The following is a 24,763-nucleotide window of genomic DNA, read 5'->3' on the forward strand; positions in this document are numbered from 1 at the left end:
AAGGAGGTTTTTTTGCAAGATTTAATATTAATAAATAACTTTCATAGTTTGTTAGTATTTACACCTGGTTGTTAATATTAATAGGCATAATTGTAATTAATTTATTATTACATCGCTCCTTTGCCTGCCTTCAGGGCAGACTAGCTTATTCTGGCTCCTTACAACAGGACATCACAAACTTACCATTAAAACAGCTTCAGTGTTCTGCACAGGAATGCTTCCTAAGGAATTGAAATACATCCCAGCAGCCACTACAAATCATAAAGGCAATATTAAAAGCAAACTGAACTGTTAGCATTTTTTCCCTGCTATGTGTCAGCATGGCAGAAATTTTCACAGAAGACCAAAAATTAAATAGTCTTAATGAAGCCATTACAGACATCTCGTTCTTCATTATTTTATATTAATCAACTGGTAGATTAAATGTAACATTCTACAACAGACAGCATGTTATTGTTCAATTTCTGAATAAACCTTAAAAGTGCTGTACCATGGATCTACCATTCTAAATATGAAGTGCCACGCTGACAGAGAAATTCTGTTCTCCTGTTCCTCTTCATTATATATTAAGCAGCAGTAAGAGACATATGTGTTACAAAAAAAAAAAATGTTGAGAACGACAGAATATAATCAAATCCACAGCAGAGGAGCTTTATTTACTGTTAAATATTCAATAGCCCACGTAAGCAGGATCAGGATAATCACAGGATGTTAGGGGTTGGAAGTGGCATTCTGATCATTGAGTCCAATCACCCTGCCAGAACAGGACCATAAGATATGTGACAGTTTGGGTGTACACCCCCCCCCCCCCCCCAACACACACACACTTTAGAAATCACCCAGACTAGACTCAGGTGGCTCTGGGAATATGAATGAAGCTATTTATTTGCAGCTAGCACAATATACAAGCAGATATTTACAGTATATACAGTTATAGACAGAAATATACAAGGTAAAAGGTAATACAGAAACACAACTCCCAGAAGCCTGAGTCCCCAGGAGGGGCTCTCAACCACCCCTGCACCTTCCCCCTGCCCCTCTCAACCTTACCCCAGTCCTAAGGAAGAATAGAGGTTCAGCCAAGAGGTTAAGAAGCAAAGGTGAGTGGAGAGTGTATTAGAGAGATGCAGCTCAGTGAGAAGCCCGAGGCAGAGTAAGACAAAATGGCAAGAGTGTTATCTAATGTTTTTGTTTCTTCTTCAGCAAGACTCTGAGGGGAGCAAACATCACCATTGTTTTCCTTTCACAGCCTATGATCTAGTTCTTCTCACCAAAACGTTCTAGCTTGCTTCAAACTAGCACAGCAGGTCATACAGGAACACATCCAGATGAGTCTCGAAAGTCTCTGGAGGATGATAGTACAGTGTCTCTGACCAGCCTGTTCCAGTGCTGCAACCCTTACAGTAAAGAAGTTCTTCCTGTGCTATGTGCCCTATCACAAGCTGCAACGGAGAAGAGTTTGTCCCCTCCCTCTTGACACCCATATATTTATAAATATTGATTAGATCTCCTCTCAGTCTTTTTTTCATGAGACCAAAAACAGCCCCAGGTTCCTCAGCCTCTCTTCACAGGGCATGCGCTCCAGCCCCTTAATCATCTTAGTGGAACACACTAAATTATTAAAACACTTCTCTGAATTGCACAATATGCTCAACATATCTTTTTAGCAGCAATGTCAGAATTTCCAGCTTACAAAGAGTAACACTCGTCTCTAGACCATAGACAAAAACTTCCATAGTGCATATGAGTAATGTCCAGAATGTACTTCCTCCAAAGGAGCTGGTGCCCCTAAATCTTCAGCAGAGAAGAAGAAATGTAATGGAATATACCAAGAGAAACACAGTTTGAGTAACAAACACTCGTGTTAAAGTAAGCTGACATTACATTGTGCTGTTCTGAATATATTTTACAAAGCAGATCAAGATAAAATAGACAGATTGTGGGTAGGTTTGCATGTAGTTCCATCCTGAGTGAAAAATCCATTCAGAAATTATTATCCTTTATGGCCAGTAGGACGAGGGAGGTTATTCTTCCCCTGTACTCAGCACTGGTCAGGCCACACCTTGAGTCCTGTGTCCAGTTCTGGGCCCCTCAATTCAAGAGAGATGCTGAGGTGCTGGAGCGTGTCCAGAGAAGGGCAACAAAGCTGGTGAGGGGCCTGGAACACAAACCCTATGAGGAGAGGCTGAAGGATCTGGGGTTGTTTAGCCTGTAGAAGAGGAGGCTCAGGGGTGACCTCATTGCCTGCCTGATGAATGTGGAGCAGGCTGTGGATGTAGTCTACCTGGACTTCAGTACAGCCTTTGACACTGTCTGCCACAAGAAGCTCCTGGCCAAGCTGGCAGCTCATGGTTTGGACAGATTCACTCTGTGCTGGGTCAAGAACTGGCTGGATGGCAGAGCCCAGAGAGTGGTGGTGAATGGTGCCACAACCAGTTGGCAGCTGTCACTAGTGGTGTTCCCCAAGGATCAGTGCTGGGCCCAGTCCTGTTCAATATCTTTATTGATGACCTGGACGAGGGGATTGAGTCCAGCATCAGTAAGTTTGCAGATGACACCAAGCTAGGAGCAGGTGTTGATCTGTTGGAGGTTAGGAGAGCCCTGCAGAGGGACCTGGACAGGCTGGATGGGTGGGCAGAGGCCAATGGGATGAGATTGAACAAGGCCAAGTGCAGGGTTCTGCACTTTGGCCACAACAACCCCAAGCAGAGCTATAGGCTGGGGACTGAGTTGCTGGAGAGCAGCCAGGAGGAAAGGGACCTGGGGGTACTGATAGATAGTAAGCTGAAGATGAGGCAGCAGTGTGCCCAGGTGGCCAAGAGAGCCAATGGCATCATGGCCTGCATCAGGAACAGTGTGGCCAGTAGGACAAGGGAGGTTATTCTTCCCTTGTACTCAGCACTGGTCAGGCTACACCTTGAGTGCTGTGTCCAGTTCTGGGCCCCTCAATTCAAGAGAGATGTTGAGGTGCTGGAATGTGTCCAGAGAAGGGCAACAAAGCTGGTGAGGGGCCTGGAACACAAATCCTATGAGAGAGGCTGAGGGAGCTGGGGTTGTTTAGCCTGGAGAAGAGGAGGCTCAGGGGTGATCTTATTACTGTCTACAACTACCCGAAGGGAGGTTGTAGCCAGGTGAGGGGTGGCCTCTTCTGCCAGGCAACCAGCAATAGAACAAGGGGACACAGTCTCAAGTTGTGTCAGGGGAGGTATAGGCTGGATGTTAGGAAGAAGTTCTTCACAGAGAGAGTGATTGGCATTGGAATGGGCTGCCCAGGGAGGTGGTGGAGTCACCGTCCCTGGGGGTCTTCAAGAAAAGCCTGGATGAGGCACTTAGTGCCATGGTTTAGTTGATTGGATAGGGCTGGGTGCTAGGTTGGACTGGATGATCTTGGAGGTCTCTTCCAACCTGGTTGATCTGGTTGATTCTATGATTCTATGATTCTATGATAACATTGCAGCATTTTGCACAGCAGGGGTAGACTAGTATAAGGGGATGAGGCCTTACAGATTAAGCCCACATAAAGGTTCACATGCATATAGATTAAACAAAGAAATACACAAGCAATAACAAAAAAACCACCCCCACCCCCCAAAAAAAAATCCACACACAAACAAGCAAAAACCCAACCCAAACAAAAAAAAACAAACTGAGAGAACGAGAAGGGAGGGGTGTTTAACAGCTTTTTGTAGATCAGAAGGGGGATGTTTAACAGCTTTTGTAGCTTCTTGTCACTGCTTTTTATTACATGTAGTGATATTGTGTTGCACAACCTTGTGGTGTCAAGATAGAGCAAGAGGAAATGCATGGGAGCAAGAATATTTCAGTAGTACATCCACGTTTTGAAAGGGCTTCTAACCAATCAAATAGAAATATCAGGGCAGAAAATTGGCAGGGGCAGCTTTTAAGTCTTTTGCAGGTCCACCAGCTAACAGAGGAGACACCTCTGTAATGAAGTGGGAAAATGTCACCAAGTTTCTATGTGCGAAAAGGTCAGGACATGTCAAGAGTTCTCTTGGATTTTTTTTCCCTGTCATTTTCCTTTTGTCTCTAGAGAGTCTTGTTATACAAGAGTAGACTTTTGTATTCCCATTTGAACTTTTGTTTCAAGTTTGTGTGTGCTATGACAAGAAGCACCACATTCATGGTTTGTCTGGAATGACAAAGCAACATGGATACCAAAACCTTGTGTGTCACTCTAATGAATTTGTTAATCACTGATCCAAATTGAGAGGAGGTAGTCTGAAACACAGACCACTGAACCCAGGCCACTTCCAGGATTTTCTGTTTGGGTTTTCAATCCCTTCAATCGGTAATTAAATCAAATAAAGCAAGCAAGCACTGAGAACGTGTCAGGCAGTAACATCCAGGTTATGACTGTGCAATAGCTGCTGCATTTGTTTCGGATGATGGTTCAAACTAATGTTTTAACCCTTGCAGATCAGGCAACTGGATTATCTGCTTCTGGTGGAGCATGATAACCAGCAAATAAGTCTCTACAAGGGAATATGGGTTCCACTGTAACCAATCATCATGGTATCTTTGGAAACGTCAGGTTGTGCTAGTTTGAAGCAAGCTAGAATGTTTTGGTAAAAGAACTAGATAATGGGCAGTGAAATGAAAACAATTGATGTCAACTTCTCTCACAGTCACGCTGAGAACTCTGGGAAGAAGAAGTAAACATTCTCCATTTTGTCTTTTCATTCTGCCTTTGCCTTCAGACCTGGTCACATCTCATTAACCTTGCTCCCACTAACCTTGCTCCCTAACCTCTTGGCTGACCTCTCTTCTTCTTAAGAACTGGGGTAAGGTTGAGAGGGCAACGGGAGGTGTTGGGGTGGTTTGAGAGCCCCTCTTGGGGACTCAGGTTTCTGGGAGGGGAGTTGTGCTTCTGTATTGTTTATCCTTTGTATATTTCTGTATATAACTGTATATATTGTAAATAGCTGCCTGTGTATTTGCTGCTGTAAAATAAATAGCTTCATTTATATTCCCAGAGGCTGTCTGCGTTAGCTGGGGCAATTCCAAAAGTGTGTGTGGGGGGGGGGGGGGGGCGGGTAAGAGCCCAAACCGTCACACAGGTGAATAGCTATTATGAATTTTACTGCAAGATTTGTATCCAACATTTTTTATTGCACCCGCACTGCATAGATTTTCTAAGCCATTATTTCGCATGCTGTTGCAGAAGGGAAATTAATTAATGCGAGATGATATTTGTTCCAAAGTTAGTACTGTTCATTAATGTTGCTATTCAGAACTCTCACCACCCCTGACCTCTAATTTTAATAATATTTTGGTTCTTACATGGTCATGGAAACATTCTATGGATAATATCTACATCTAGTAATAACCAGCAAAATGTATGAACAGTAATTGAACTGGAAGAGAAGATTACCCTGGTCAAATGCCACTTGCCCAGTAAATGGACTCAAGATTTTTCTGCTCCTGGCAGCAGGCAATGGAGAATTACAAAGTGGCATTTAAGCATTTACTCACAAATTATTATTACTTGACTCGCAGGGATTAGTCACAGTCCAGACAGTGTCCAAATGCTTTCAGGGGACTCTGTTTTGTTGGACATTGAGACTCAATTCTTCCTGCCTTCTGGGGAAAGACACAGACAATCTCTGATCTTGTCTCCTGGCTCTTCTAAGCAGGACTTGCAGGCATAGAGGCAGGGTGTCATGCAGCCTCAGCACAATGTCACGCTGACCACACAGGACAATCGCATGTAGGCATCCAGGCTCTGCTCCTGGTAAGCTCGCAGCAGTGGAGTTTACCAAGTAAACAGTAAGGCAGTAGGCAACTGCAGCAGGCAACGGCAGAGCACAGCTGAGCACAGCAGAGAAGGCAGGGGAGTGAGCAAGGAAGCAAAGCAAATTGTTTACTTGTGTATCTCCTTTTATCAATGCGGGCCAAGATTAATTGCCCTTTGGACACAGAACAGCCAACCAGGATGGCAGTTAGCCAAACATTACCATATTAGGCAGAGCCACAGGCTCACTTTTCCCCAAATTTGGGAAGAGCACAGGCCTTGCACTTGGCAGTCACAAGCTTAGTATGTACCTTGTTTACCACAGGACCCTGGGCAGGCCAGACTCAGTGGCTACAGGTTCTTTTGTGTCCCTTTTCCATGCTTGCCTCTCTTGTAGAGCAGAAAAACATGCCCAGGCAAGGCAGGACATGTATCAGCCTATTTTGGGCCTATCAGACCTACCACAACCCATGCACAAGAGTGCTTTCCATGGGAATATGCTGTTTGAATGGAACTTTAGCTATAATAAGGACATGGAAGAAATTAGTAAAATAATCATTTCAGTGAGACAGCTGTGACTGGTGATGGGATTTGAGCTAAAAACAAGATGAAGTGGCAATTTACAGCCTTTCAAATGGTATGAATCACATCCCAAAAAAGAAGATACAACTCATAGTCACATACCAGATTGTCAGCATTCCTGTAAGTTACTTCAGGGAAAACTCATGTTAGGACTGTATTGTGGTTCCTTGTTCCAAAACCAGCTGTAGACTATGTAGCACTACATAGCACATTCTTATTGCAGAACAAAAAATGCATCAGCCATCACTGCTCTTGTTCTCAATCCATCAGGGAATTCTTTGGGATTTATAAAAAACAATATCTGGTAATTTCATAGACTTATCTGCAAGACTTCACCCACAGGAGAAGGAACTATCTTTCCATAGAGCCTTGTCACCCAAAAAGACAATCAAAAGGGGTCTGGCACACCCAGTAGTTGGCTTTCTTACCAAGAAATACAGTTTTTAATGTGGGTGGTTCATTCAACATGTTGTGAAATGGCTGCATAAGTTTAGGAATGCACGTATTCATAGATTCACAGGTTGCATTGGGTTGGAAGGAATGCTCAAAGAGTGTCTCGCTCAACTCCCTTGCAGTGAACGGGGACACAGAATCACAGAATGAAACTGGCCAATAGGCACCAGCATCATTGTTCTGGCCAATGAGTTCAAAGCTTTGCACATTATGTGACCCTGCAGGCATGTTGAGGGGCAGCACAAGACATCTGACATGTCATGCTAAGCCCCCCAGCCCTCAAGGCTTTGCTGGGGGCAAATCCTTATTGTTTGCTCATCTAACTCCACTCCCAGAACCGCAATAGGAGGAGAGCAAAGGTCAAGCTGGCCTGGCAGGATTTATGCTTTACCAGGGCGGATGCCGTTGGCTTTCTTGGCCACCTAGGCACACTGCTGGCTGTTCTCCAGCCACTCCATCCCCAGCCTCTAGTGAAACATGGGGCTGTTGTGGCCAAAGTGCAGAACCTAGCACTTGGCCTTGTTAAAACTCATGTCATTGGACTTCGTCCATCTATCCAGCCTGTCCAGGTCCCTCTGCAAAGCCCTCCTACCCTCTAACAGATCGATACATGCTCCCATCTTGGTGTCACCCACAAACTTCCTGATGGTGGGCACTTCCAACTAGATGTGGTGGCCCAGGGCCATATCAAGTCTGATCTTGAATGTCTCCAGGGATGGGGCCTCCACCATACCCCTGCACAATCTGTTCCAGCATTTTACCACTCTCATTGTAAAGAACTTCATGTCTAATCTAAATCTACCCTGCTCCAGCTTCAAAACTTTGCCCCTCATGATATGAGAAATATCAAGGAGTGCTGTTAAAGGGCCTTACAGACCAGATGCACATTTCTGAGGATATCTGTAACAAACCATAAAATACCAAACTTTGTAGAAATGTTTGTTTATAGTAGTCAGTTGATAATACGTAAACCTAAACAACAACTACTGCAGAAGTATCTACAGCTACTAGTTGGAGATCTATGATATGTAATCTTGTAAAGGCCCAGGCCTGCAGTGACTAAGGAAAGCAGGAAGGAGATAAAGGAGAAGCAGAGATATCCTGACATCAGCAATAAAGAGGGGCCTGCTGACCAAAGATGAAAAACCCTGTGAGGAAGAATGTACTGGTGCTCATCTTAGATAACCATTCCAAACCACTGGGATGGGTTGGAACTGGGGTGGAGAAAGGGGAAATACTTATGTTAATGAACTCTGAGGAATAATTGTAATAACCCTACCTCTTATTATGTATGCTCTTGTAACATGAACTGTGGCTTGTGCCAGCCTGGGGTGTGCAGGATTGATGCAGAGATCCTGCCTGTGCCCAGTGCTGTTATAAAATATACGTACTTCATAACTCTGCATGAGTTTCAAGGTTCATTTTGCAGGTTGCTCATCCTATCACTACAAGACCTTGTAATGGTCCTTCTCCACCGGATTCCCTGTGTGTACCACTCCAGCTAAGTGTTAAACACACGTCTGTTTGATCTTTAATTGGACACTGAAATTTATATGTATTCCATGGATGAACAAACCTGATCATAGTTAAAAGGTTTTTTTCTGTCCTTTTGTGGTCTTAAATTCGGTGTGAAGAGTATGACTAAGGTAGCAGCTGTTCACAGCCAATGGTTTTAGAATATTGCATGCTTTGAAGAAACAGCCCTGTTGACACAGCTGTTAGTTCTGCTTCTGGGTTGCTTCAGTTTCTTGCTACAGAGTAACAGTCACAAATACTATTTTACAAGCCAAACCCAGATTAAGGCTTCTCATCCATACGGACAAAACAAAGAGGAAAAAAACACAGAGTCGCTTCTGATTTTGCAGAAGGGGCAGAAAGGAGAGAGAGTGAGAGCAGCAGAAGATAATGGCAAAGAAAGAGGCCATGCAGCTTTTCATGCAGAAGTAACTGCCATACCAACACAGCTCAGCTGCACCTTTCCCAGGCTGTAGCACATGCTGGCAAGCGGCAAGGCGCTGCGCCCCTTCGCTTATGCGCAGAGCCACGGGCGGCAGCGAGCTGCTGCGGTCTGGTGTATGGCGGCAGAGAGCAGTGCAGTGACTCGCAGCAGCATGCAGTGTGTCCTCTGCTCCAGCTGTTGCATCGGCTTCCGGGGAAGCACAGCTGACTCGGACACTCAGGTTTGCAGAAGTGCACTAGCTTCCCTGGGGAAGGGACAGTACTGGAAGGGATCTCCAACTAACACTGGCAACAACATTACTTTTTCTTTACTAAACTCATTCCAAAACTAAGCCCTTTTCACCCCGCCATGGCTGCTACGCAGGCTTGGACAGAGCCGTAGCTCCAGGGCGCAGAGGAGGCAACCTCTGCCCACCCCACCGGGCGGTGCCGAGAACGGACGCGCCCCACCGCCGCCACCGCCCCGCCGTGCAGCGGGGCCCTCCCGGCGGGGAGGAGCAGACTGGTGCCACCGCTCGTCCCCGCGGCGAGCTGCGCGGCCCACTTCCTGGTGGCGGGGATGGCGCGGCCGGCTGCTGCCCTGCCGCTCCTCTGCCTGCTTCTCTGCCTCTGGCGGCTGGCGGCGGCGCCGCCGCCCCCCCCGCACCTGGTGTTCGTGCTGGCCGACGACCTGGGCTGGGGCGACGTGGGCTGGCACGGCTCGGCTATCCGCACGCCGCGGCTGGACGCCCTGGGGGCAGGCGGTGTGCGGCTGGAGCGGTACTATACCCAGCCACTCTGCACCCCTTCCCGCAGCCAGCTCCTCAGCGGCCGATACCAGGTAGGGCGCGGGTCAAAGCGCAGCTCTGGGCTTGTCCTGCTGGAGAGCTTTCGGGGTTTCTCTCTCCATCCCGCCAGCCATGGCTCCTTTCTGCCGTCCTCCGCGGCATGTTAGCAGGTAGCTGCTGGCGTTCTTAGCAACGCTCTGTGTCGTTTCTACTTCACCCTTCTTGTATCTCCTGAGAAGATGCACTTGAAAGAAGACTACCGTATGAAGATCAGCTTCTCTTGTACGCAGGCTTGCTTCACATACTTCGGCTCGCTATCTCGGGAATAAACTAATCGCGGGTTTAGTAGTAGCGCTGTTTCAGAAAAGCTGAGGTGTCCCCTGTACTTCAGCCGGGTTAACAGCGGTGGCAGCATGTCGTAAAAAGCGTGTCTGACCGAGGCATCTTCTGCTACATGCTCCTGAACTGAACAGGCACACAGTCAAGACGCAGCCAGTAGTGGATCAGCACCACGCCTTCAGTTCTTGGAACATCTTTTCAAATTCAGCTTTTAAATGTACTCTGACCTTTACATTTTCCTTCATGTGCATGACTTGATGGAGTGCACACAAACTGATGGTTTGTCATTTTGTTTTTATTTTTCATTTGCACAGGCATAAGAATTGGACTTTATCATATTGATGTACTTCTTCCTCTTACTGCCTTTTTTTTTTTTTTTTTTTTTTTTGGGGGGGGGGGTGGGGTGGGGAGGGGCAAGGGGAGGAAGGAAAGCAACACACAAACAAGAAACAAACCCAAAAGCCAACCTTGCAAAAAATAGATGGGGAGGTTTGAGAAAGATACAACATAGACAGAAAGAAGAGTTAAGAGTATTTCAGAAACTTGCCCTCTCTCTCAAACAAAGTCCTGCATATACATGTTAAACATAGTGATTTGTCAAGGAAGCCTTCTAGAATGAAGATGAGTATCATCGTGTGTTAGTGGATATTATCTCTTATTGCAGGGAGTCTGTTAAGGTGGTAATCTTTCCAAGCAATATTAGTTCAGCTCCTGGAAACTTGAAGAATCAATAAAAATTACTTTTTCTTTGCCAACTTCTAGAATTATTAAATAAACTGAGAAGCTCAATATGAGTCACCAGTGTGCACTTGCATCCCAGAAAGCCAACTGCATCCTGGGCAGCATGAAGAGAAAAGTATAGTCAGCAGATTGTGGAAGGTGTTTCGTCCCCTCAACACTGCTCTTGATACCTCACCTAAAAGTACTGTGTCCAGTTCTGAGGGCTCTATTATAAGAAAGGTATAGGTGTGCTTTATGTCTAGAGAAGGACTATGAGGATGATCAGAGGGCTGGAGCACCTCTCCTATGAAGACAGGCTGAGGAAGTTGGGGTTGTTCAGTCTGGGGAAGAGAAAGCTCTAATGAGACCTTATTGTGGCCCTCTGGTATCTGAAGAGGGCCTACAAGAAAGCTGATGAGGGACTTTCGGGGATATTGGGTAATGATAGGACTGGGGGGAATGGATCCAAGCTAGAGGAGGGTAGATTTAGATTAGACATTAGGAAGTACTTCACCATGGCGGTAGTGAGACATTGGAACAGGTTGCCCAGTCCCTGGAATTTTTTAAGACCAGGCTCATTGAGGGTCTGGGTAACCTGATCTAGCAGAAAGTGTCCCTTCCCATAGCAGGGGAACTGGAACTAGATGATCCTTGAGGTCCCTTCCAGTCCTGACAGTTCCGTGATTCTATGAATTCTTTAATGAGGCTATTTCTAAAACACAGAACTTAAGTAAGAAACGGGTTAGGGTTAGCTAGACATTACTGCATCTGATCTTAAAAGTCAAAGTTGGATATCCTCATAGTTGAGTCCATATTTAAATTCATCATCTGTGTCTAACTTGATAATCATCTTTGTGCAGACCTTGTTACATGTGAATAAAATAATACTGGAAGTCTGCAGTAATGTAGAAAGAATACATTTGGAGAGGCTTCTAGTGCAGGAAACAATTATGTTGTAAATCTGTGGGGTTTTGTTTTGTTTAGCTTGTGTCTTTCATTTTTTTTTGTGTGTGTGTTTTTTGTTGAGTTTTTGTTTTGTTTGTTTGGTTTTTTTAACTGCCTATAGAAAAATAGGAAAAAAATAGTATGGGTTTTGTTGTTGTTTTTTTTTGTTTGTTTGTTTGTTTTCTTGTGGTTTTGTGTGTGTGTGTGTGTGTGTGTGTTTCCCCCCCACCCCAGCCCTGTTTCAAAGACAATAATTAGTAGGCTATTTTTAAGAGTGTACATATCTACTTTCCTAAGACCAGGACTTACTTGGTTTAAAAGTAATTTCAAAGTGTTGCTCAAGGGATACTTAAAAACTTACCATGCAGGTTGCTACACTGGAATGCCTAGTGGAGTTACAAAATCTGGTGTCTTGTGATCTTAGAGGTCTTGAAGGTTTTCAGCTTTAACAGAGGCAAACTTTTTTTTTTTTTCTCCTTTTTTTGAGCAGCTAACAGAAGTCAGCTTACAGTACAGGTAACCAGCAATAGAACAAGGGGACACAGTCTCAAGTTGTGCCAGGGTAGGTATAGGCTGGATATTAGGAAGAAGTTCTTCACAGAGAGAGTGATTTCCCATTGGAATGGGCTGCCCAGGGAGGTGGTGGAGGCACCGTCCCTGGGGGTCTTCAAGAAAAGACTGGATGAGGCACTTAGTGCCATGGTCTAGTTGACTGGCTTGGGCAGGGTGCTAGGTTGGACTTGATGATCTTGGAGGTCTCTTCCAACCTGGTTGATTCTATGATTCTATGATACACAGTGACTGAAAAGGTTCTTTGCAACAAGCAAAATGTACCAGCTGCGGTATCATTGTCTTTGTAAAGAGATAAAAAATTCACATTATATGTGGAACTAGAGAAGTCAGACCCAGATAGTGTCTAAATCTTGTGTCATCCTCAGTATCCAATATCCAAGTAGTTGTTTTGTTGTTTTTGTTTTTTTTTTTTCTTCCTGTAGTGCTTGCACTCACTTTATCTACATAAATATAGAAATGTGTATATATGATGTCCATTTGGAAAAGTAACTGAACATTAGCTTTCTTACCTTTCATCATCATTCCTTCTGGTGATCATTCTGTGATACAGACAAAAGCTTGCTATCTTCATTTGCCATGCACATTGTTGCCCATCTCCATCCTGTTTAATATCTTACTCTGTGTTGAGATATTGTGCCTAGCCTTCAACATGATGGCAATTTTTACTTGTTAGATTTTTAGATGAGAACACAAAAGGCTTTGTTGTGTTTTATTGCACTTAGAATCATAGAAGGGGTTAGATTGGAAGTGACCTCAAAGATCGTCTAGTTCCAATCTCCTGCCATAGACAGGGACACCTCCCATTAGAACAATTCACTCAAGGACTAATCCAACCTAGTCTTGAACACCTCCAGGGAGGGAGCGTCCACAAGCTCCCAGGGCAACCTGTTCCCTTGCTGTGAAGTACTTCTTCCTAACATCTATTTTACATCTCCCCTTTTCCAATTTAAACCCATTACTCCTCATCCTGTCGTTACAAGTCCTTGTAAATAATCCCTCCCCAGCCCTCCTGTAAGTTTCCTTCAGATACTGGAAGGCCCTCTGATCATCTTTGTGGCCCTCCTCTGGACTTGCTCTAACAGTTTGGTGTCCTTCTTGTGTTGGGGGCTCCAGAACTGTACATGGTACTCCAGGTGGGGTCTGACGAGACCAGAGTAAAGGTAGAGAACAACCTCCCTTGCCCGTCTGGCCACGCTTCTCTTGGTGCAGTGCAGGACATGGTTGTTGTCTGGGTTGCACATGTACATTGCCAGCTCATGTTGAGCATTTTATCAACCAAGACACCCAAGGTCCTCTTCCTCAAGGCTTGGTTTGTCTGTGAAGATGTCATTGACCCCTGGAGTGCTACTTCTATGTCTTTCTCCTTGCTACCTCTGCCCTTCACCTGCATCATCAGACTTGATGCTACGCTGGTCAAAACAAGAATCCCTAAAATTAATGCGAGCCTCCAGAGTATCTGTTTCTTTCTGCACCTGCTGATGAAGCAAGCTGGGGAACACTCTGCTACACTGTAACTAATCCCTGTTTTCTCTGTTAGATCCATACAGGTTTACAACACCAGATCATTTGGCCGTGCCAGCCGAGCTGTGTGCCGCTGGATGAGAAACTCCTCCCAGAGATGCTTCAAGAGGCAGGATATGTTACTCACATGGTGGGGAAGTGGCACTTAGGGATGTACAGAAAGGAATGCCTTCCAACTCGCCGAGGATTTGACACTTACTTCGGTAATGGCTAGGTTTTACATGGACAATAAATGCAGTGTTAACAATTATGAGAAACTGCCCTGTTCTTACTATTGGCATGTAAGTAAATCAGTGCCTGTATAAGTAAATCAATGCCCAGGCATGCATTTTTCTAAAGTATAACAGCTTAAAATAGGTGCCTTAAATGCGTGCCCAAGTCTTACAACATATTGAATTCTGTAATTATTGAGTGCCTCCAAATAAGTTATTTCTTATGATCTGCACTTATTTTGGTTCCACAATGATTAGAATATTTACAGTGCAATAACTGGTCTGTTTCTATAAGTGTCTTTAATGTAAAACAGTTTGTGTTAGATCAGAGAGTAGACATGGTTTATTCTTCAGGTAATGTGACATATCCAAAAGTTGATATGTTTAAGAGAAAAATAGACATCATGCTGTGCTGCATTCATGCTTTATGAATAGACTAGCATTAGTTTTCCAGCGCCTGTGGCAAGGAAGAGGGTGTGAAAGCTTCTGTTAAACAGTATCCAAAAGGTTTATCTGCAGGAACTTGTAAGTTACAAAGTCAAACACTTAGACTTGAGAATTAATGCCAGAAATAACTTGTCAAAGTGTGAGTGCAATACCTACAAAGCACCTTGTACATGTTGTTTATTCCTCCTCTTGCAAAGGGTCCTGCCCCCATATTGATTGGACATCTGTTAGTTTTGCACAAGTGTCACAGACGTTATATGAATCAGGCTGCCTGCATTGCATCCCATTCTACATGGTACTGAATGCAAAGTAGTCCATCTCCACTTGCTTGTTTATGAGGCAGTTTGATTGAATGCAAAAATTTCAAAACAACTCATTGTCTTAAAAATATCTGCAAGCTGAGAAAATGAGATTACAGAGAAACTGAAGGAGAGGCCTGTGACACTCTTATACAACCGTAGGTACTCAAAAGAAAAGCTTGGATGTGCTAGACAATGTTGATCCAAATTTTGGGTGGGAAAGGACTGGTTTATCTCTTTTGACTTGTCAGACAGCCTGTGGCTGTGATTTCACAACTGAATTAAGCTGAAAAATATGGATCATAAAGTAGTGCCTTGCTGCTTAAAACTATATGCTTCCTCCTGTCCCATCTCAGGAGCTTGGAATCTTTTTGACATCACAGATGTAGAGAGGCTGCTGGTCCATGTGAAATCTCACACTATAACTGAGTATGCTTTTAGTGAAGGAGCCTTAGTACAGACTGGATCTGGACATGGTCATTTGTGTGCTGCCAAGGATTAGGGCTGAACTGCCCGCTAGACAGAAGACAGAAGCTCCCTCTTAACCCCTCCCCCTTCCCAGAAGGGAAGAGAAATGGACTAAAGGAGAGAGACCTGCGTATTAGAAAACTGAATCTTCTTTAATTAATCATAAACAATAAAAAGAAAGAAATAATAGTGGTCCTAGACTGAGTCAGTGGCAGACGAGAACTGGATTCAGGAGCTAGATTCAGTAGCTGTATTGAGGAATACACAGATTGAGAACAGTGGTAGAAGAATGACCAAAGTCCTGCTGACTATGGACATTAAGGAATAACGTTTAACTCTTGTGATTCCTCAGTGTTATACTGAATATGGCATATATGGAATAGGATAACTTGTGGATCACATTTGTGTCACCTGTTCTGTTCACTCCTCACAGTGTGTGTAACACGTTCACTCACAGCACTCCAAGAAGATTTAGTGTTGACCTTGATTTATGCAGAAGCAAGTATAAGCAAGAGCCTTTCTGCATACCAATCCTAGTAGTACCTATACATGTGAAGCCTTATCGCTTCTAGAGCAGACACTGCACAAATATGCCATTAACTTCAGAAAGTGCAGTTACTTGGAAGAGACTGAGACAAAAAGTAGAATTAGTTATGTCATAGCTTAAAGCAGGGAAAGTGCCCAATGTAATGTTATTTTTCACAGGATGTAGCAGTTTAATATCCTATTAATGTTCATGTAGTTTCAGTAGGCAACTAGAGCATTTGATTCTTTATCACACTTGACACAGTGTCTCCCCCTATGGGCACTCAGAGTGCAACTTGCTGGGCTGAGTACCTTGGTGCAAGCAGTTTGCCCACAAAATCAGTGTTTATGTTTTGCAGGAAAAGCCACTTTTCCCTCTCAAAAATGTATTGGAAGTTTGTATTCTAGTTAAAACAGAACTTAATTCTTTCTGTGCCTACGTTAGTGCAGAAGTAGCAGCAGCTGAAACTCATGAATAAAAATCCAAGTGAATTTCCTCCGTTTTGGATTTTCATTTGGTATTGCAGAATTTAGGAATGTATTTATGCAAGTTCATTTTTTTTTCTTAGTATTGAGGGATAAATCTGAAAGCTAGTTTCCAAAGTAATAATTACTAAGATTCAAACTGATTACTGAGATTTTTCCCCGATCATTAAAAAGGAAAGGTACTCCATATATAACAGGACAGTCCTTGATAGGACCAAATCTGCACCTGTAGAGTTTTTCACAGTTTTTGTCTTTTGGGTGTCTTTGAATAATGTCCTTTTTTCACCAGTTGGTGTCAGCAGCAGATCAGAAATTACAGCTGGTGTAAAAAATACTTCATACTCTGATGTTTTTGAATAAATACCCGTGCAAACAAACAAACAACCGAAAACCCAAACAAAACACCAAACCCAAACCCAAAAACTTTCTGATAAGAGAGAAATCTTATGTGAACATACGAATACACTAAATAGCACCAGGTAGAAAACAGAATAGTACATGGATGGGTTGGTGCCCTTGCTGTTAGTGCAGTAGTTCAATGCTAAGATCTTTGATATCAAGTTATGAATAATTAGATGTTGAATTACTTAGACTCACCAGAGGACATTACCAAAGATCATAGAATCATAGAATCACAGAATCATAGAATCAACCAGGTTGGAAGAGGCCTCCAAGATCATCCAGTCCAACCTAGCACCCAGCCCTATCCAATCAACTAGACCATGGCACTAAGTGCCTCATCCAGGCTTTTCTTGAAGACCCCCAGGGATGGTGCCTCCACCACCTCCCTGGGCAGCCCATTCCAATGGGAAATCACTCTCTCTGTGAAGAACTTCTTCCTAATATCCAGCCTATACCTCCCCTGACACAACTTGAGACTGTGTCCCCTTGTTCTACTGCTGGTTACCTGGAAGAAGAGGCCACCCCCCACCTGGCTACAATGTCCCTTCAGGTAGCTGTAGACAGTAATAAGATCACCCCTGAGCCTCCTCTTCTCCAGGCTAAACAACCCCAGCTCCCTCAGCCTCTCCTCATAGGGTTTGTGTTCCAGGCCCCTCACCAGCTTTGTTGCCCTTCTCTGGACACGTTCCAGCACCTCAACATCTTTCTTGAATTGAGGGGCCCAGAACTGGACACAGTACTCAAGGTGTGGCCTGACCAGTGCTGAGTACAGGGGCAGAATAACCTCCCTTGTCCTGCTGGCCACACTGTTCCTGATACAGGCCAGGATGCCATTGGCTCAAATTTGAGTTGTTTCTGCTCAAAACTGGTAGCATTTTGACAGTTATTTTTGCCTCCCCCCGATGTATATGTTTGTGTTTCATGACATTGGCTCACTTACTTGACATCTTCTCCCATTCTAGGCTATCTTCTGGGGAGTGAGGATTATTATTCTCATGACCGTTGTGTCCTCATCAAAGCAAAGAACATAACACGCTGTGCTCTGGACCTTCGAGATGGAGAAGAAGTTGCAACTGGGTTTAAAAACGTCTACTCCACTAATTTATTCACAGAACGAGCTATAGATCTTATAGCCAATCACAAAACTGAGAAGGTACATCCAGCAGCTCTTACTTTGACAACTTAAGCACTATAAAAATGTTTAAAAAAGATGTGAATGGAATATTGATGGAGAGGCCTGTGGCTCAGCAGTAATTTGAGGCTATTTAGCATTGAGTTAAATGTGAAGTGCAGTCCTGGTAAAACTGGTCTTGTCTGCTGTCAGAATCAACTTTGGATGCACAGCCCTGGCCTACTTCCCTTCCCTGACTCTTTTAATAGCAGAAGCAATGAATTTATAGAAATATTTTGGAATGTAGTTTGCTCTCCTAAAAATAGACTGGAAAAATGTAACGGGCGAATTTTCACAGACAGAAACTGTCGCAAACTGTGTAACAGAGAGAAGATACATCTGATTTTTTTCCACAGCTTTGCAAAATTCCTATCAAAGTTTTATTTATGCTTATGGATTAGGAGAGAGAAATGTAGAATAAAAGAGAACACAGTGATTGCAGATGTTAATGTGCAAGGGCTGCTCTTGCTGCATTTACACTTAGTACTGTATATTCAAGTAACTCCCATTCTATCCTTTCCTCCCCAGCCCCTCTTTCTCTACCTCGCTTTCCAGTCTGTCCATGAACCTCTCCAGGTCCCTGAAGAATACATGAAACCATATTCTTCTATTAAAGATGCAAAGAGGCGTCATTACGCAGGGATGGTGACTCTTATGGATGAAGCCGTAGGAAACATTACCGATGCTCTGAAAAGATATGGTCTTTGGGACAACACAGTTCTTATTTTCTCTACAGGTAAGTCAAGCATTCTTTCATTAGCATCTTTGATACAATGTCTAACAAGCTGAACGAAGTGACTCAAGGGCCCTCTGTCCTTCCTCCATGGAGCTTGTAACTACAGAAGAGCAATGAAAGTAAAGCAGGCCTTTAGTTCAGAAGGAACAGTTTCTCTTACAGCTTTATTAGGCATAACAAAAACAACTTTGAAGGAAATACTCTCAGGAATAAAACCAGCTTACTTAATTGTCACTGCAGTTACTGAGTGTCTATAAGAACCGAATCCCTGCTGAGAGCAATCTACCAAATTATGGGATGCATTCAGTTAGAAGAGACCATTAGCGGTCATCTAGTTCAACTCCACTGCAGCAAGCAGGGGCAGCCCCAACCAGATCAGGTTGCTCAGAGTCCCATTAAGTCTGACCTTGAATGTCTCCAGGGATGGGGACTCCACCGTCTCCCAGTGTTCCACCATCTTCACAAGTAAAGAATGTATTCCTTATATCCATTTTAAATCTACTCCTCTCTCATTTAAAAACTTCATTCATTGTCCTAGTGCTGCATGCCTTCCTCAGCTTTCTTTTAGATCCCCTTCAGGAACTTGAAGGCTGCTCTGGGGTTTCCCCAGAGCTTTCTCTTCACCAGGCCAAACAACTCCAGCTTTCTCAGTCTACATTACAGCCCTGTGATAATTTTTGTGGTCCTTCTCTGGGTGTACTCTATCCGGTCCATGTCCTTCTTGTGTTGAGAATCCAAGAACTAAACATACTACTCCATGTGAGATCTAACCAGAGCAGTGCTACTTTTGGTGCAGCCCAGGATGTGATTTGTCTTCTGGGCTGCAAGTGCACATTGTTGGCTTATGTCCAGTTTCTTATCCACCAGCACCCCCAAATTCTTATCTACAGAGCTGCTCTCTATCACATCATCCCTCAGCATGTATTTATATCAAGGATTGTTATATTATTGAATCAGTTTGATCAAGTCTCCCTGGATGACATTCTGTCCCTCAAGCTTTGTCAACTGCACCATTCAGCTTACTGAGGGTGCACTCAATCTCACTGTCTGTATCATTGATGAAGATGATACAGTCTGTAGTGCTCCCAGTGTAGACCCTTGAGGGACACCACTTGTCATCCATGTCCATGTGGACATGAAGCCATTGACCACTACCCTCTGGATGTGACCATCTGGCTAATTCTCATCCACTGAACAGTTCACACATCTAATCCCTAACTGCAACTTAGAGAGAAGGATTTTGTGGGGGACCATGTCATTGGTCTTGTACAAGTCTAGACAGATGCTCTTCCCTTGTTCACTGATATTGTTACTCCATTGTAGAAAACCACTAGGTTCATTTGTACTGAGCTCCAGGTAGCTGTGTGATCAACCTATAAACTGCCACATGTTGCATGAAGCATGCAGTTTGAGCTAAAACTCTTTCCCACTCACATGTAATATTTGTCTGTTTTGAAATGTTTCACCTGTGCCTTGTTCTCATGAAGCAAAAGTCTGTAATACAAAAGCTAATATGTGATGGTACAGTCTGAGCTGTTAAATTACAGGATAAGATTTTGTGTATACTAGTATACAATCTGATTTCTAAATTATGAAGGTAATGCAAGTAATACATTACAAAGTCACCTCCTTTGTTTCCAGATTAGGCATGGAACAGAATCTCTTTGAAATACAGCTGCTTGGCTGGGTATCATGAACATAATTGTTTCAGTTTGGTTGGGAGCGGGGAGTAACCTCTCAGTGCTTATAGTTGCTTTCTTGACCAGGCTTTATATATTAAGGCTGTCAAAATGGCAAATTAGTTTTGTATGAACACTTGGGGGGAAAAAAACAACAACAAATACAACAGCAATTAAACCCAGGGTCTAATGAAAATGCAGTGATGTCTTTTTTGAGTTTAGCAGCTGCTTCCTGTAGTACTTGGAATCTTGGAATTTTCATCTTGACTACAAACCTATATGCCTTATGTTGTTAAACTTGTGTCCAGGTTTTGGCTCTAGCCAGATTCCATAACTATTCTACGCCTGTTTCTGCTTGCAGTGTTTTCATATTTAGAACTGAAAGTAAGCATAGCCATATGGGAAATCATACCAATATTTATTCCATATGGGAAAAAAAAATCTATTCTTTCCTAATGGGATCCTGGTAGAGTTATTTGAGTAGTGTTTTTTTAGTACACTGCGGAATTAAACTAAAGACATCTGAGATGGAGTTACGAGGTATGGCTTAATTAAAAAGACATCTATTTTCTGCTTATAAAACTTCTTTTTCTTTTTTTTTTTTTTAATTTTAAATCCAAACAATGTCAGTATACCTACTTTTAACAGTAGTTATCTTACTATCAATTACAGTTACATTTCAACAGGAGGCAAACGTTTAGAATAATTCATCATTTGCTCTGTTTATTAGGACTTACATGAAATTATTTGGCATTTTAAACTGCAGGGAGTGGAAATTAGTATGAAGGAAGTACAGAGAAGTCATGCCTAGATCAAGGAGACCAGAGGGGCAGTGATTCATTTTTTTTCTCAATGTTCTGTCTTCTCTTCAAGCAACTATTCTTAACAGGCATAAAACTCTGCATACATGAAAGATTTCAAAACAAAACTAATGCTGACACTGTTAAGCATTAAAGAAAGGCCAAAAAAGTGTTAGATCTATTAAGCTTTTCTATGTTATATTTATGGCTTTTGCAGGAGATGTGGTTTAAAATGAGCATTAGAACATGGTTGAAAAGAAACACAAGCAAGCCTGCAGCTGAGCACCTTGTGCAGAGGCTTGTGCTCTGTGAGATCTCTGCACGGCTTTCAAGTCCTTTGTAATTGGAAGTCCTAGTGTGTACTGGTAGGTAATGTGGATGTTACAGTATATCACCTTTAGCTCTTGAGGGCATGCCTGTGCAAGAAAGCTGTGTCCCCTCTCTCTGGCTCAGGTGTTTTCCTAAGACTGAGAGCCCCTCCTCTTGTTCACTATGGCAAGAGAGAAAGATTTTTCTCTATGATCAGGAATTATCTTCAAGAAAATTCTTTCCATTTTATGGGGTTAAGACTACAAGGTAGAATCTAGAGAAAGAGAAAGTGTAGCCATAATTTTAATCAGCACTATCTATGTTATTAGAAGGAGTAGCATAGTAGTTAAAGACACAGAATCATAGAAACACTCTCTGTTTTGTTAAGAACCTATATCTATAGTGTTGGAAACCTGTAGAGGAAAAAGAAGTGAAGACTCTACTCTTACAGTTGATTCACTGGATTAATCACTAGACTTTGTTTAGTTGTGGCCAAAATCCATACTTAAATGTTTGCATGTCTAACTATTTCAAACTACTCCCCCAAATAATTTACAAGTGATCATTGCTGTCGTGTGGTATAACAAGTAGCATAGCAATAAATGTACAGTCTTGTGGTTGATTCCTTCACCATGAAGTGTCATCCTGAGAATTAGACATGTCTTGTTAGTGGGTACTAACTGAAATACTCTAGAGCACAATATAACCTTTGCTGTAATTGTATATTTCTTTTGACTAAACTCTCTTTTGTTTCTTCATACTTGTGTATGTTGTGGCTTGACCAGGGTTGCCTTGAAAACATGCTAGCTGGGAAGTGGAAATACTATGCATTTGGACAATTCTTCTATACATTTTACAACTCTCAGTTCCTCTTTAAAGTGGTCTGATGGAGACACCAGTCCAAAAATGAACTAATCTAGTCATTAGCAAAGTCTGACCCCATCGGTATATTGTGTAATTGACATAATATAGTATCCCATTGAGCAGATGCACAAGCTATTTCTACACGTAAAGAAGAAAAAGAGGAGCTAGTTTGACAGTATGTAGTATCAAGCAGTAGCTTGAAAATTCTTAGCTGGTGTGGTAAGAAACAGAACTTGCTTTTATGGAGCACCTTCTGTACTGCAGGTACAAGTAGGTCTACACTAGTGAGATCGGGGTAAAAATTAAATCACTGCAAGCAAAATAGATAAAAATGGATGCAACAATGTCTTAGGTTCCCATGGCCTTTTATCCACTTGAAATCAAGAAGAATGAGACAGGGCATTTATTTTTCTTTTTAGGAAATGTAAGAGATTATAAATTTCAGCTTCCCTGAATAGGGTCTTGATTTAGAATAAATAAAGCATTCAAGTGGTACAAATTTACCTCAGTGCTATTAACACTGACTCAAGAGTCCAAATTTTGCTCAAATATAGACCTGTGACTTGAAGTAACAAGTGGAGATTTGCAGTAGGTACCATACATTTGTAGTTTCTGCAACATATAAAAGTAGATTTGGTGGAAACTTACCAACAGAAGAGCAAAGGAGTCTGACCTCTCATTTAAGTTATGTGTTAACGCTACTATCCTTTGCTTTATTTAGCTTTCGAATCATTCATAGTAAATAATTTTGTAGCTAAACTCATTACTGCTCTTTCTTGCAGTATGTCTGTTAATTCCTGTATTTGGTTTAGTAGTGTAGTGTCTGCTAGTGGCCGTAAGAGGGCTTTCAACAGCAAAACATCTGTAACACTGCAAGCACTGCTTTACATTGCTAAGAGGAAACCATTTAAAGCCTTCCCCGCAATGGAGCGTGTGTCAGTGACAACTGTTCCACTTCAAAAGAGGATTTTTTTATCAGTTTACTGTTATGATTAATAAGAGCACAAATTGTTTTCCACATACTTACTGGTGTTTATGCGCTCTCTCTCACACCCCTAGATTTTTTTTCCTTCCAAATATATGCCCTCATAAAGATTTGGGTTTTTTTCATTTTCATTCCAGCCAACATATGTAGCTTTTGTCTAAAAAAAATATGCTCAGGGTTTGCTTGGGAATTTTTTTTTTTGTTTGGTTGTTTGGGTTTTGGTTTTGATTTTATTTTTGCTTTTTTACAGATCTTGCTTTGGTAGAAACCAGGGATCTGACTGTCAGTGGTTTCCTAAGGGCAGTTTTTAATCTCCCTGATATGTTTGCTCCAGAAGGAACTCCTGCTTCTTCACTTCTGCTAGTAAGGGACTTTGAGAGACTTTTAATTGCAGATTGTCCAAGACAGCTGAAAGACAGTTTAGTTGGAACAGTTATTCTCTGGCAATGTTGTCAGAGGTGCTAGTTTGAAGTTTGTGTTGTCAGATTTTTTTTGATAAACCTGGTCAATTCCAGATCTGAAGACGTACTGTAATTGGCTCTTGTCAGGAGGTTCTGAGAAGTTCATTGCATTGTCAGGGAGGAAAATGCCTGGGCACCTACTGCCTGAACATTTGCTGCTTCCAAAGTTTCTAAGAGGCTTGAAGCGCAGGCATGTTAGCTGCATGCATCTTCAATCACAGTATTCCAGTCCATGCATTCCCATATACTATTTTTTATTTCTTGATTATTTAATCTTGTTATTAGATAGGCAAAAAATTGCAGTTGATCATTCTACTTGCATTGGCCAGTTGTTGTACATCAATGGCAAATAGTGACAGGTGCATGTGGTTGGTGTTTTATACTCCAGCGTTAGCTTTTATTCTTTTTTTTCAAGTCTACGAGGTGGTAAGAATAGATTTTAGATAGCAAGAACATATTTCTTAGAAGTAGACTATCTTCTCTGATGAGAGATGCAAATAATAGGTATCTAGACTGATTTGTAAGAATATATTTGCAAAGGCAGAAATGTTTTGACATCCTGTTTTCCTCCATGTAAACTCAAATACTTGAGCAGAGTGTGACCTTGTGCTGGAGACACTCACTTCTTTTTTCCCCTTTGTGTTTAAAAATTCCAGTGTAAGTGGAATCTTAAATGTTTCTTTCTGTCCTCAAAATGCAGATGACTTGTAAATTGAGCTCAGAAGCGAATTTTGCCCAGAGTCAAAAGCTGCCTGCCTTTCTGTATGGCTTTGACTTAAGCATGCCAAAATATATCGTAGCAAGTTTTTTCTCAAACTGAAAATAAAAGGTCAATTTTATGTGTTAATAATGTTTATTAATTTCCAGTGACCCTCAAAAAGATTGTCTACTGGTTGGTTCTCCGTAACAATGTTTAAGAATCCATTTTTCTTGGTATCAGAATCTTCTACACCTGCATCAGTAGTCCATTTCAGTGCTTTGTCATTGAGACAAGTCCGAAGTTTTCTCAACTATGTCTCACTTAACTTGCTCATTGCAGACGTATGAGCAGTTTGTCAGGTTATTTGTCTCGTTTTCTGGTCCAAATTTTCCTCTGTGTTTCTCTTGTGTTTCTTGATCGTAAAAGCTGAAGCGGACCTGATGCAGCATGGTCTCTGTAAATGCTGAAACCTGTTTAATTACTAAGACTGATTACAATGAAAGCGTTGCCTGAAAATTGTCTGCACTGGGATTGCTCCTGTCATGAAAGCTGTACTGGGAGGAAAAAAAATGAACAAAAAAGAGAGAGGGGGAAAAAGTCAATACAAT

At 42.5% G+C, this 24,763-nt stretch overlaps 1 protein-coding gene across 2 annotated transcripts in view; it reads left to right on the forward strand.

Annotated features, from left to right (window-relative positions):
• Positions 1-8,947: 8,947 nt before the first annotated feature.
• The window catches only part of ARSB (arylsulfatase B), a 77,731-nt gene continuing 61,915 nt past the window's right edge, over positions 8,948-24,763 (forward strand). Inside the window, exons 1-4 of one of the 2 annotated variants that reach the window (XM_064140356.1) lie at positions 8,948-8,967; positions 13,628-13,814; positions 17,413-17,603; positions 18,150-18,357. In XM_064140356.1, coding sequence (XP_063996426.1) covers positions 13,709-13,814; positions 17,413-17,603; positions 18,150-18,357 — 505 coding nt within the window. In that variant the 5' untranslated portion in view covers positions 8,948-8,967; positions 13,628-13,708. Of the gene's footprint in view, positions 8,968-9,246; positions 9,567-13,627; positions 13,815-17,412; positions 17,604-18,149; positions 18,358-24,763 lie in introns of those variants that run through there. The other variant, XM_064140355.1, reaches the window with a different exon arrangement.

This window comes from Pogoniulus pusillus, chromosome Z (genome assembly GCF_015220805.1).
Source record: "Pogoniulus pusillus isolate bPogPus1 chromosome Z, bPogPus1.pri, whole genome shotgun sequence".
Classification (NCBI taxonomy): domain Eukaryota; kingdom Metazoa; phylum Chordata; class Aves; order Piciformes; family Lybiidae; genus Pogoniulus; species Pogoniulus pusillus.